This window comes from Acomys russatus, chromosome 2 (genome assembly GCF_903995435.1).
Source record: "Acomys russatus chromosome 2, mAcoRus1.1, whole genome shotgun sequence".
Classification (NCBI taxonomy): Eukaryota; Metazoa; Chordata; class Mammalia; order Rodentia; family Muridae; genus Acomys; species Acomys russatus.
Genome location: NC_067138.1, coordinates 56,927,784 through 56,941,311, shown reverse-complemented (window position 1 = coordinate 56,941,311; position 13,528 = coordinate 56,927,784). Strand labels below are relative to the sequence as shown.

The window sequence follows — 13,528 nt, the reverse complement described above, 5'->3', positions numbered from 1 at the left end:
ACAGGGCCTCAGAGACTGTCCTGTGCCCACCTCTCTGGCACTGGGATAACAAGTGAGCCATCATATGCAGTTTTGACATGGTGCTTGGCATCCGGCTCAGGGTCTCATGTTTGTAAGGCAAACAGTGTACTGACTGAACTATCCCCTCAGTGTTCCCATGCCCTTCCCACGTTTTCTATTGGTGTGCCTCCACTACTAGACTATCTTGTAGGTTGAAAATGCACCAGAATATCTCTTTTACCACACAGTGCCTGGCACATAGTAGGCCATCAAGCAGGAATCACTGGGGTCCCTGGGGAGTCTCCATCTCCCCATGTGTATGCTCAGCTTGTCTCCTCTGTGGCCCTGCTGAGATGTCACCATGGTCTTCCCCAGAGAGCACAGGGCAAGCTTTCAGAATAAGGGCTCAGATGGCCCTCAGCACGTTTGAGAGGGATCTAGCCAGGGCGTGTAGATGACAATCGGGGCCTCTGAAGGAAATGAGGTAATTAGCAGCTGGTGGAAACGATGTGTCATAGGGAAAGGCGATACCAGCAGCTGAGAGGCCTGGGACACCGTGATCAGTGTGCCAGGGCGTCAGAAGCGATGCCAGGAATTGCTGTCCTATTGCTCGCCTTGCTTGCTGAACCCTGTCAGAGGCCCAGCTCCCTGGAAGCCTTCATGCTCAAACCATCTTTCCTTCTTTGGTTCCCTCACTCGAGCATGCCCAGAGGTGGTGTGTCAGCTTCTCTGGGACCAATGGCTGTCGCCTGATCTGTGTAGGGTGGCTTCTCCTAAGCCTCTCCGAGCTTTACTAGCAACACTCCCTTCCCAAGAAAAGCCTGGCCTGACCTAACCACCAACCCAGCTTGACAACCAGTGGACAGGGATCCCAGGCCACAGACTGCATATGCTGGTAACTGGACAGGCCCTGGAGTCCTGTCATATTATGTGTCAGATGCTGTGTGTTGGGTCATAATAGAGGAACAGAAGGCAGGAGATACGTGCCAAGGCAGGCAGGCAGGGGGGCTTGCATGGCTCTGGCACCTGGTCTAGCAACAGGCCAGAAACATTTCAACACTTGGTAATAGGTATGCAGGTAGGAGGCGCCTGCCACCAGCTGTCTGCCTGGCATGGATTCCATGCCCCCAAACCATTCACGGCATGGAGCTGAGTGCCAGCATGCCGAGCTTGGTTCCTGACCCATGAACAAGTAGTACACGGGGTTTTGCCAGCTATGTCACTACACAGACAGACTCAGGATCCACCGAGGTCAGACAGAGGTCATTGATCCGGAAGTTCCCACACTGCCTCCCACTGTGAGCACATACAGTTATTTCCAAAACACTGACAGAAACAGCCTCTTGTGTTTTAAGAGTGGGAAGAGAACTCACTGCTACTCCATCCCTCCTTGGGTTGCTAATTCCCCCATCTCCCCAAGCTCCCCAGTGGTAGAGCAGCTGCATTGGGCTGCACCATTCTGCTGCCTTCAAGGCCAAACGGATGGGCATGATCCAGAGTGTGGGCTCTGAGGCTGGCTACAGGCGGATTCTGAGTCTTATTCAGTATTACACATAGGCTGTTGTGACATTTTTACCAGATGTTAAAAAAATTAATATTTATAATTATACTATGTACTTTATAATAAGTACAATTTACTTTGAGTAAACATGGCTTCTTTGTTTGTTTGCTTTTTTTTTGAGACGGAGCCTCCTGTAACTCAGGCCGGCCTCAAACTTCTGACCCTCCTGCCTCTACCTCCTAAATGCTGCAGTTACAGGCATGCACACCACAATACCTGGCTGATTGGCAGTGTTTGTAGCCATCCCAGTAAGAGTAAAGTTGGTCACTGGGATTCATTAATGAAGACAGTGTTTTGAGACATGGAGGAACTGAGCCCCCAAAGAAGGGGGTAAGCACCCCCTGAATGTGACGTGCTGACGGGAGAAGGACCAACTGGTAAGGGACAGTGTGACTTTGTTTGATGTCAACTCTGCTTTTCTCTTTTTATGTGACTTTAGACAAGGCCAGTTGCCTAACCTTCCTGGAGACCCAGTCTTCTAAAGAGCAAGGTGGTTGTAAGGATTAGCTTGGGTGAGAACAGGGCACTGTGGGAGGGGCCGGCCTGGCTGTCTATAGTCCCTCCTGGCTCCTAGCTGAGTCTCCCTCCCACATCGCACAGTGGGACCAGGTCCCAGGCCCCAGCGGAGTGGAGAAGTCAGAGCATACAAACGCCACGGGGTCGTTGCTGCGGGTGCCCACGATGCTGAATTTCTTCACATAGGTGTTCTCTTTCAGGGCCTCCGCATACGCCTTGAGGGTGGGGACCGGGATGTTCTGCAGAGAGAAAGGCAGAAGCTTGAACAGCAGCTCTGCACGGACCAGAGGGCAGGTGGCCCCGGGAGCGAGGGGACAGTAGCTCCCTCCCAAATGCAGCCTGACTCTGTGCTGAGTCCTAGCAAGTCTCGGAATGGGCTGTGTGCCAGAGGGTGAGACTCAGAGGATCCCCCAGTACGCAGATTGATAAAACCGCCCCCTGAAAATGTCAGTCAGGACCCACTCTTCTGTGCAAGGGGAGGCTAGGGAAGAGACAGCACAACGATATTGGGAGGAATATTGTACAAGAGGCTCAGGCCTGGGAGCCGGGCAGGGCTGGACCTTGCCTTCTGCCCAGTGACTGGCAGTGTGTCTGATTTGCTGTGTGACATGGGGGACTCTCTTCCCCTCTTTGGATCTGTTCTGAGAGACAGAATGGGGAGATACACTGACTTCTCTCTGAGACATCTGCCCTATAGGGCCTCAGCACTAGGCTGCACACACGCCTGTGGGTCCTGGGGATAGTTCATCACTCACAGAGCCTCGGAGGGAGGCCTGGGCATCAGCACGGGCTTTTTACTCCCTAGGTGAAAACCTGATCTGCATCCAACTGCCTCTTGGTGGAGAAGGGAAAACTGAGGCCTGGAGGTGTTTAAGCCCTTGGCTGAGGCCTCCCAGTTAGGTTTCACTACTGACACCTGTTTTGAGGCAGTATTCCCTGCCTGGGACATACACATCTGGATTGTGTTAGCGTCTTTCATGTGGCAGGTCAGAGACAGAGGAGGGAGGGAGGGAGACAAAGAGGGGGGGGGGGCAGAACACGCTTGGCAATGCTTTTCCAGAGCTCTCATTTCAAAGTGTCATCTAAGCCCCTGTGGGAGCAGGACAAGGAGCCAGGTGGAAGAGAGAAAACTGGGTACAGGTTTCCAATCTGATTGTGCTTGGGACTGGCAGCCACAGAGAAGAAAGCTGAGAAGAAAGGAGCAGGAGGAAGGAGCTGGCTTCTTGTCTTACCCCCAGCTCTCACACAGCTAATCCCAGGGCCTCGGGGCAGAGCAAGTGGGCAGGCAGCTTCCACATTCCTCCTGAGCCCTGCCCTGGTGGCCTCAGAGCTACAGCATCCAGCTGGAGTATTACTGGGGCACCTGCGCCAACATCTCCCCCTCCCCCGACTGTAAAATGAGTTTGGATAGATGTATAATGCAGAGGGGACAGTGACGTCTCAGGGGTAGTGCCCGCCTGGCATCTGTGACCCCACAAGTCTTGTAGGCATGGGGCTTTGCCAGCCTGGAAGTCCCTGCTGCACGTGGCTCTGACTCACAATTTTATCACAGAAGATCTCTGTGTTTTTAAACAACATGGCAGCTGTCCAGATCAAGGCTGGACTGGCCTGTGGTGGACTTCTGGGCATGGAATTGGCCTCTGGAAGAAACCAGGACCCAGGGATTTGCTTGTCGACACTGGCTACCCCTTCAGTGCTCCTACCTGCAAAGGCGGGGTTTTTTTCTGTCTTTCTCTTTCTCTTTCTCTTTCTCTTTCTTTTTCTTTTCTTTCTTCTTTCTTTCTTTCTTTCTTTCTTTCTTTCTTTCTTTCTTTCTTTCTTTCTTTTTCTTCTTTCTTTCTTTCTTTCTTTCTTTCTTTCTTTCTTTCTTTCTTTCTTTCTTTCTTTCTTTCTTTCTTTCTTTCCTGATCTTGATATACCAAGGTCCAAATACATATTTGGACTCGATGCTCTATATTGCCTGACCTGCTGGCATTAGTATGCCAAGACATTTCCCCCCACATCTGAAAACCTCTACCCCCAATACACAATACGAAGGGAAAGAACAGGACTTTACCCGGATGTTGTTGAGATTAACCTCTTCAAGTTCTGGGTCATTGTTCTTTATCCGCTCCAGCGTTTCCTCTACATCTGTTGAATTTGGCTCTTCATCAGGCACAGGCTTGTACTGTGTGGGCTTAATCACACCTACAACAACGGATAGAAAGGAGCTGCCTCGCAGAAACACAGGGGTCACTTTATCCCAGGATAAAGACTCTCTGAGGGGAAGCATTGGTTGAACTCAGGGTATAAGGGAGATAGCACATTGCAGGTGGGTACCAGGAGCTGTGATGTGCTGGAAGACGTCAGGGAGCTTTGGGCTATCCCTGGATGCTGTGTTTGAGTTCTTACAAGACCTGGTGGCTTACCTACCCCAGCCCCTGACTCTGAAGCATTTGTCTGTCCAGCAGGGACACTATTACCAACCTGCTCATCATGTCAGCAGGCTCCCAGGAGGTAAGATAAGGCCTGGGCTGGAAAGCAATGCAGTTCTCTTCCAAGAGGAAGTTTCCTTATTCTTTTTTTTTTAATTTTAAAAAATTTTTTTGTTTACTTATTCTTTTGTCACCCTCACTTCCCTTTGGTTGAAAAATGTCAGCTTGGAGCAATGTAGATGAATAATTGAGACAATGTGACACAAGCCCAGAAAAGGCCAAAGGGGCTCATGGGACAGGAGAGGACAGTGGCGACTGAAGAGAAAGATAGAGCCCCACAGCGTGGTGAAGGACACATCTTTCAAAAACTGTTGTGGGGGAAAATGAGTGTCTATTAAAAAATTTTAAGTTGGGAGCTTGATTGGTAAGTGCTTGTTTCACCAGCGTGAGAAGCTGAGTTCCACTCCCAGAAGCCATGTTTAAAAAGTAAAAGAAGGGCTGGGGAGGTGGCTCAGAGGTTAAGAACACTGGCTGCTCTTCCAAAGGTCCCAGGTTCAATTCCCAGCATCCACATAATGGCTCACAACCATCTATAAGGAGATCTGGTGCCCTTTTCTGGCCTGCAGTAGTTACATTCAGGTAGAACATTGTATATATAATAAATAATAAATCTTTGAAAAAAAAAGTAAAAGAAATCTGGGAGCAGCAGCCTGTGCCTATAGTTCCAGCCCTAGGGAGGTGGAGACAGGGGCATCCCAGGAGCTCATTGGCCAGCCAGTCTAGCCAAGTCAGTAAATTCTAGGTTCACTGAGAGACTGCCTCAAGAAATAAGGTAGACAGCTTCCATCAATACACACATGGCATTCACACCAACAACAAAGAAAACTGAATCTCATCCCATAGCACAAAAGACATTCACAGATGATTAAGACACCAAACATAAGAAGCCAGTCTCTAAAACCTTTAGAAGAAAACATGTTTTCTTCATCCTCATTGAGACGAAGAAGGCTTTGTAAATTAGACACAAAATCCTAGCAGACTCCAAGGATGGGATGAAGAGCTTTGCCTGCCTAAAATGTGCAGTGAGCCAAAGTGTGAGGGATCACAGTGCCAAGATGCAGGAGGAGGCATCTCTTCTCCAAGGTGCCCTCTGGGAGCCAGTCCTGGGGCCCAGCAAAAAAAGAGGATGCAGCAAGCCGGGCTCTGTACTCACTGTTAAGTCCCTCCTTGTTCACGATGGAGCTGCTGCCCAAGGCCTGGTAGTACTGCTGGTTGCTCATGAGCGTGTGCATGCCCAGGATAGCTGTGGGGACAAAGGGAGGGCCATGACTCTGTTCTTGCAGACAGAGATGCCTCCCCGGGACCCATCTTCCACATCCCGGGTGCTTTGGTCACAGAGATGTTAAGAGGCACATACAGGAAAATGTAAGGCAATGGGTTGTTTTCATTCTAGATTTCACTCATGTGATGCTCGGACATCCAACATCCACAGACCGCTCTTTGGTTCTAGCCACAGATGTCCAGATCTTGTGATCCGACAGGCACACCCACCCAATACAGTCCAACAGAATGAGTCTTTCCAGCAAGCGTCTCTTCCAAGGACGTGCCCTTCCGTCTTCTACCCTGCCCCTCAGGCCCATTTGACCTCCCCTGGTCTCTCAGATTGTATAATCCCCTTTGCCTCTGCCCTGGTTGAAGATCTATTGTTTCCTGGCTGCCATCAACTTACAATGGTCCCATTATTCCAACTTTATGATGGTATTGAAAGTGGCGCACATTCAGTAGAAACCGTACTTTGATTTATATCTTGACCTTTTCTAGGCTAGTGGCATCTAATGTACTCAAGACTCTAGATCAGGTCAGTGAACCTCAGCTCAGTCAATCCACTGTCACCAGGAAGAAAAACCAACATGGCCGCTCCTTCAGCCTGGTGTGCTGCTGTATCCAGCCAGGCATTAAATGCATCTTGATTTATGATATTTTCAACACATGGTGGGGTCATGGGGGAACTACCATCATTAGTAAAGAAGCATCTGCATCAACAGCTGTGGAATCGCTGGCCTGACTTTGGCTTCTTTCTACTTCCTACTTCCCAACATTCAGTACAGAACATCCAGAAAGATCTTTCTGGAAATGTCAACACAATTTCATCATTACATGCTCTTCTTTCACCCATTCATTTCTTTTCCTCATTTACTGAGGGCCTTCACTGTGTGCCAGTTCTGGGGGACTGACATGAAAGACAAGGGCTCCACCCATGTAGTCTACAACCTAATGGGAGCAAGTGGAGCTGAGCATGGGCCGACACTGTTAACACCCTAAGTTCAGCAGGTCTCACGGGTTGGAAGGAACAGTTCTGTGCATCCTGCAAGAGCATAAGTGAGGGACCCAGGAAGGGAAGTATGACTAGTCATTGGCCAAGTCCAGAGAAGGTAGAAAGAATGTTCCAGTGTGGATGGTGGGTGGTAAAGCACAGAAGCAGGCTAGTGGAGTTAAAGATTCTAGAGGCAGGGAAGAGGAACAGGGTTGGGTGGATAAGTGGTGGGCACCAGGGTGACAACACCTCCTCTCCCTGAGTAGTGCAGGCTCTGGGCCAGAAAAGAGCTCTGAGTCCATGATACTCTCTTAGCATAAACAGGCCCCGTTCAATATTTGAGACAAATTATTCTAAAGTTGTAGGCCCTTTTACAGTTCTGGAAATTGAACCCAGGAGCCTATACCATGTGGTGCAAGTGCTCTACCACTGAGATATATTCCCAATCCTCATTTTACTTTCTATTTTGAGCTAGGATCTCACTCGCATTGCCTAGACTGGCCTTTGGTTGACTTTGAACTTTGATGCTCCTGTCTCAGCCTCCTAAATAGCTGACATCACAAGCCTGCACTGCCAGGTCCCATTAAAAAGTTAGTTATTATTTATTTAAAACTCAAATTCAAGTGGGTAGTCTATATTTTATTTAGCCATCATAACTCTACTACTTAGATTCTGCCCCCCTCCTTTCTGTCTCTCCCCCCTTTCTCTCTCTCTCTCTCTCTCTCTCTCTCTCTCTCTCTCTCTCTCTCTCTCTCTCTCTCTCTCAGTACTTGGTATTCTTTCTTTCTTTTTTCCGGAGACAGGATTTCTCTGTGTAGCCTTGGATGTCCTGTACTCCCTTTGTAGATCAAGCTGGCCTTGAACTCACAGCCATCTGCCTGCCTCTGTCTCCCAAGTGCTGGGATTAAAGGCATGTGCCACCATGCCCAGCTTATTCTTTCTATGCTATAGTGTACCTCAGGACGAAGGTGGTGCCAGGACACCTGTGTGCTTTCTCTGCTGGGCTGTGGGGTTCCAGAGGTGGGGCAGGGGGTTATTACTATTCTATCTCTTCTAGAATATAGTAGGCATATGATAAATATTTGGTGGTTTTCTTTTTAAATTTCTAAGACATTTCAATAGATATGCTTTCTAGGTAGAGAAAGAGCATGCAAGTTTTAAAGACTTGGGAGATCCAGTTCTGGTCCTGACCATGTCCTCCTGTGTCACCCTGTGGAAGTTACCCTTCTATCTGGGCTTCAGTCTCCTGTGTCCAGCCAAGGGTGATGTAAGACCCCTAATCACAGCCGCATATACAGACCATCTTGGGGTGGGGCTGCATGTAAAACAGTGTCAGTGTTCTAGACTGAGGGGTACAATTTCTTTCTTCCTTCCTTCCTTCCTTTATTTATTTTTTTCTTTTTCTTTCCTTTCCTTTTCTTTTTTCTTTTTTTTTTCTTTTTTTTGGTTTTTCGAGACAGGGTTTCTCTGTGTAGCCCTGGCTGTACTGGACTAGCTTTGTAGATCAGGCTGTCCTCGAATTCACAGTGATCAGCCTGCCTCTGCCTCCTGAGTGCTGGGATTAAAGGCATGCGCCACCACGCCCAGCCTCAGGGGTGTAATTTCTTTGGGTTACTTTTTTTTTTCTCTTTTTGATGGGGTCTTGTTATGTAGCCTAGGCTGATCATCCTGCCTGGATCTCTAAGTGTTGGATCACAGGAGTGTACAACTATGCCTGGTTCCTTGAGGTGATTTTGGTTCCCTAGTGGGAACTGGGAACCACACGAAGCAGTAATCTCAAAGTCCCTTCTGTTTCTCTCCCCTAGGAATCTTCTCAGCTAAAATTAGCCTTGCCAGCTCATCACTGAGGAGGGTTGGGGAGAGAGACAGCTGCTGCCTTTCCAGCTCTCGAGGTTTTAATTTAGGCTGTGTCCCTGTGGGCTGAGGGAGCGGAGGAGGCTGAGTCAGCAGCAGGTGAGTCAGAGAGGTGCTTCTGCCCAACCCCACACAGCAGAGTTATCAGGTTTGCCAAGGCTGGAATCATGAAATTCACTACTTTTTTTTTGATGCCTGCTTCAGCTCAGAGCATACAGAGAGAGGTAAGGAAATAAATAAAAGTAAAAATGGAAAATGTATTTTGTGCTTGAATTTTGTGATGAGTTAGACAGGGGCGCAGAGGTGCGTGAGCAAAGAGCTGTGGATTGTAACTACTTTGTGTGTATGTGTGACCTTGTAGAGATCACTTCCTCTTTGAGATCCCTGGGTTTCACATCCACAAAACAGCATGTGCCTGAATGCCAACCCCTTGCCTTCCCATGGAATTAGGAGTCACATGCTTAGCCTGTTCAGTGATCCTGAATAAGCATCCCTGGGGTGCTGTCAGAGTCCCCTCCCCACGCTTAACAAGGACACAGCTTGCCATCTGACCTCGCAGATATGCTCCTAGTGCTGTGTCTACTGGGCCACTAAGCCTTCTAACAGCCTCTCATCAGGAGAATTTGAGGACCAACAGCATATTTGGAGATGGTTGGTATGTGCTGACAGGCTGAAGAAGGTAGGGTGCCATTTGGCAGCTCAGAGGAAATTAGGGTTCCTGGAAGGAAGGAAAGATAGAGGCAGGAGTGGGGATCGGGGAGGAAAGGAAGGGAGAGTGTAGCTTCAGTTAAATGGCCACTACCAGCCTAAGGCCTACTGGCCCTACGGACACAGTTGTGGCTTTTTCTCTGCCTTGTTTTCACATGCACGTTATCACCAGGAGTGAGCGATGCAAAGAAAACCCCCTCCCCCGACATCCTGCGATGCTTCCTTCTTTGTAGATCTAGGCTGATTCTAGCACCAGAGATCTTTCTTTCTTTTTTCCTTGCCCTTTCTCTCTGTCTTTTTTTTTCTTTCTAGATCTTCCTCAAAACCCAAAAAGAACTATTTTTGAACTCTAAAAAGGAACACTGAGTTCTGTTTCCTTTCTCCGCCTTGGCAGGCCTCCTTCCCTTTGTAAGTCCACTCGGGATGCAGCGCGATCACAGCACACATCCCAGCTTCTCCAGCTGCAGCGCAGGCTTGAGCGGGCCTGGATGGAGGGCTGAGAGGTGTATTCTTGCATCCTAGGCGCTGGCGCAGAAGCTGGCTCTGGCCCAGACGGCCCCAAGTGCCCTGACAGTTTCAGGAGGATGGGTGTTTCAAGACACAGACGCCACCAACGAGCAGGGGGCAACCTAGGGAGGGCTGGTCAGCTGCCAAGGGGTGGATGCTCCCTCCAAAGGGTGGGGCTTCCGACCCTACCTTTCCTTAGTCCTGCCCTACTGCAAGCAGCTCTGAAACCCAGCTGGGACCAAACCCCTGAGTCAAATGTAGGAGGCATTGATAATCTCAAGTGCTTGCAGCCAACTGACTCCCTCATGGGCCACAAGCCAAGACCTCTGCATCGCCGATGTCCCACAGGCTCTGCTTGGCACCCTGGGTGGGGCGCATTTAAGATAGAAGCCTACAGACTTCTGGTCTGTGCTCCTCTGCACTTGTTGGGCCCCCAAGCGCAGAGGGTGGATCTCATTCTTCCCAGGGAAAGACAGGTGTTCCATAAGGTACATCAGCTCAGTGAGCTAGTGCACGGGTTGTCAGCAATGCGCCTTTCCTGGGTCATCTCTGGGTCAGTGCGTCACACCATCTGTGGCCTCCTACAGGTGCCTGACATTTCCAGGTATTGAGGCTGCTACCTGAGCACCTCCCACTGTGCCTGAGCGTCCCACCCTGGGCCTGCCTCTCCCATGATGCATTTTCTCTAGATCACCCCTCCCCCAACGTGTCTGACTTTGGAATTGGCTTCCAAGTCTTTATTTCCCTTAACCACCCCCACCACCACCATTTAATCCAGGCACCCCTCTTGCACTCCTGTCCTTGTCACATCCAGTGTGACACTCTTACTGGTCATGTCTCACGTGCCTGCCTAATGCTGGCTCCACAAGGGCAGACAGAGTTGTTTCCTTAGGGTATTTTTCCCCAGCACCAAGTCCATAGCCTGGTACACAGTGGGTGGGAAAGCCCTGGGTAATGGGTACCACATGTGAGGAACCTAGTGAAGACTTGGTTCACGGAAAACATCCCGTGGGGAGATGATGGAGACCAGAGGCAGCCTGCAGACCCCGCATCTCCCTCTCCAGGCTTTTCCTCCTTTAATGAAGTCACCCATTCTGCAGAGTCCAACTATCTCCTCCCGCACCAAACTGCCACCTTTGGTGGGCCGGCCAGGCCAGCACCTCTGTCCATCCAGGACAGCTTGCTTCCAGCTGCCGGGTTCTGCTTTTTACCCAAGGCCACAAAGCCTGGCATTATCTCAGCTCCTTGATCCTGACCCAGCTCTAAGACCAGCTGGTGTCTTGGTATAAGCTGGCGACAACAATAGAATTTACTTCGTAGGGTTTGTCACGGTCCATAAGTACAGTGCTGGGTGGGGAGCTACTCACACAGCACCGGGAACATGTTTGCCGCTTAGCAAATGTTCCATGCCTCCTTTCCCAAAGGCATGGCCACCTTGTAGTGGCTGAAGTCACACGGCAGACACCGAAAGACAGTCAGTGAACCCTGGGCTGCACACACGGCTCCTTTCTGAACATCACAGGGGCTTGGGATCTTAGGCAGATCCCAACAGTCTGCCAACAACAATAAGGGAAATGTTTCCAAGACACTCAGCTCAGAGGGTGGCTCTGCTGTGGTTCCTGCGCCCGCTGCAGGAGCCTGCTCTGACAGCGGCCATTTACTAATCCCCGCGTGCCCTAATGAGGGCCATGATGTCATGCAGGGCTCAGAGGAGCAGGCCCCAGATAAAAACAGCTCCTGGAGAGTAAACAGAGATAGGCAAGGTGTCCACTCCAGAAGTCAAGGGGCATGTGGGGGAAAACGGGTGGCTGAAATATATGGGCACACTGAAGAATCTGGTATCACTCCACTGGGTCTTACATAACCCACTGAGCCTTGCAAAGCCCGCCCTAGGCTCCGGAGCTGGAGCTGCGTCTCTGGTTCCTGTTTGAACCAATTAACCCCTCATGGCTGCTCAAAAGGACAACCATTCTCCGGGTCCTGCCGCCTTTGTCCGTCACCGCAGTTTCTTCCTGCTGAGGAAAGGGCTGTCTGGATTGCGACACCGCCTGCCTGCTGTCTGATCTCTGTTGCACTGCCCATGGCGACTACTAGTACACACTTTAAATCACTGCCCCCACAGCCCTGCTCACAGAGGAAAACCATCCTCCTGCCTCAGTGCCACCAAGAGCCACGCACGGCATTCTGAGAGGCTGGCAGGTGGGATGAGGCAGGGACAGACGCAGCCCTGTCTGACCCTGGCCTCGGCTCCATCGTCTCCGGCAGCCTGAAGCCCGTTCTGCCTTCTTGGCTCTCTTCCAGCCAGCCTGCTCATCTTTTGCTCTGTCCTTTGTTCCTTTGCCCGCCTGTGACGGGCTGGTGGGCCCCCATGCTAGCCTTGCCCCACTCCGTTCGCAAACCCGCTCTTTGCCTGCTGTGTGTTTCTCCTGAAGCCTGGCACCTCTGCCCATGTCCAAATGAAACTGCCTACAAGTGCTAGACCATCATGTGCAGCTGCTTCTGCCTGGGTAGCCCATGCACAACTCAGATGGCACAGGCCCCCAAATGGAACTCAGTATCACCGACTTCCCCCAACTGCCCTCCTTCCTCATTAAAGACACAGAACCCATTTGGTCCCTGAGGCCAACTTGCCCTTCTCCCTGCAACACACTCACTGGCATCACCTCTCCATCATTGTCACTGGTCTGCAGTGTCGTCCCCCCCCACACTCCGCACTATGCACTCACTGAGGCAGGCAGGTGGGGTGCCAGGTACAGCCTGCAGTGAGCCTCAGAGAGACAGGAGATGGGGTGCAGAAAGCAGGGGCAGTGGTAAGGAAGGGGTTTGCAATAGCAGACTACCCTCCGGAGTTTGTCTGTGAAGATGGGGAAGGAAGCAAGCACCCGTGAGAGTGGGAGGATAGGACAAATAAGAGATGTGAGAGTGACACTCTTGAAGCACAGCTGCCTTTGCCCCAAGCCCTTTTTGAGGTGGCCTGGGTGGGATTTGGTAGGAATGGCTAGGACGGGGCTCATCCCGGCCCTCCCATGGGCTACATGCCTACTCCTCTGGGGAGTGGTCTCCTGGCAACCACAGGTGGTTCTATGACCAGGTGCGCTTGACTGGTTGTAGCTTTGTTTTCCTCATTTCGGTTTTTGATACTCTATCTTTAATCTCATTATTATATTCCCTGTTAGAAATAGAGGGTGCTCATGTTCAAATGAAGCCAACAGAGGCTTGGGCCGCCCTCAGGGAGACAGTCTCTTACCTGCAATGTCACACAGTTCCGCATCCGAGGCATTCGCTAAGGCTTCCTCCAGCTCTGGCTCCAGGGTAACACTCTCCAGCACGGGAGCCATTGGCTTCTGTTTGGGAACCCAGATCTTTCCTGCAAACACACAGGGTGCCCCATCAGGATGTGTGGCCACAGGGGAGCCTGAGATCCCTTCACAAAAGGTTCTGATGCAACAGAAAAACCTGTAAACATTCTTCAATAAACTAGATAAAACACGCGCAGATTATTAAAAGAAAAAAAGTGAGCAGAGAGCACCCTAGCTTCACGGGACCTTCTGTTCTTGAAGTGTCATGCTAACAAGTGAGGGAGGGAGGGGGGAGGCAGCTTCGAGAGTGGCCACTGTGTGTCCGCCAGTAGAGACTGTTGAAGTCAAGGGAGTT

At 50.5% G+C, this 13,528-nt stretch overlaps 1 protein-coding gene across 1 annotated transcript in view; it reads right to left on the bottom strand.

Moving 5' to 3' along the window:
- Tmod1 (tropomodulin 1) overlaps positions 1-13,528 on the bottom strand; it is a 51,180-nt gene that overhangs the window by 15,577 nt on the left and 22,075 nt on the right. Inside the window, exons 3-6 of the mRNA XM_051161608.1 lie at positions 13,122-13,241; positions 5,705-5,794; positions 4,134-4,264; positions 2,209-2,316 (exon numbers count right to left, since the gene is read on the bottom strand). Of these exons, the coding sequence (XP_051017565.1) occupies positions 2,209-2,316; positions 4,134-4,264; positions 5,705-5,794; positions 13,122-13,241 (449 nt within the window). The remainder of the gene's footprint in view (positions 1-2,208; positions 2,317-4,133; positions 4,265-5,704; positions 5,795-13,121; positions 13,242-13,528) is intronic.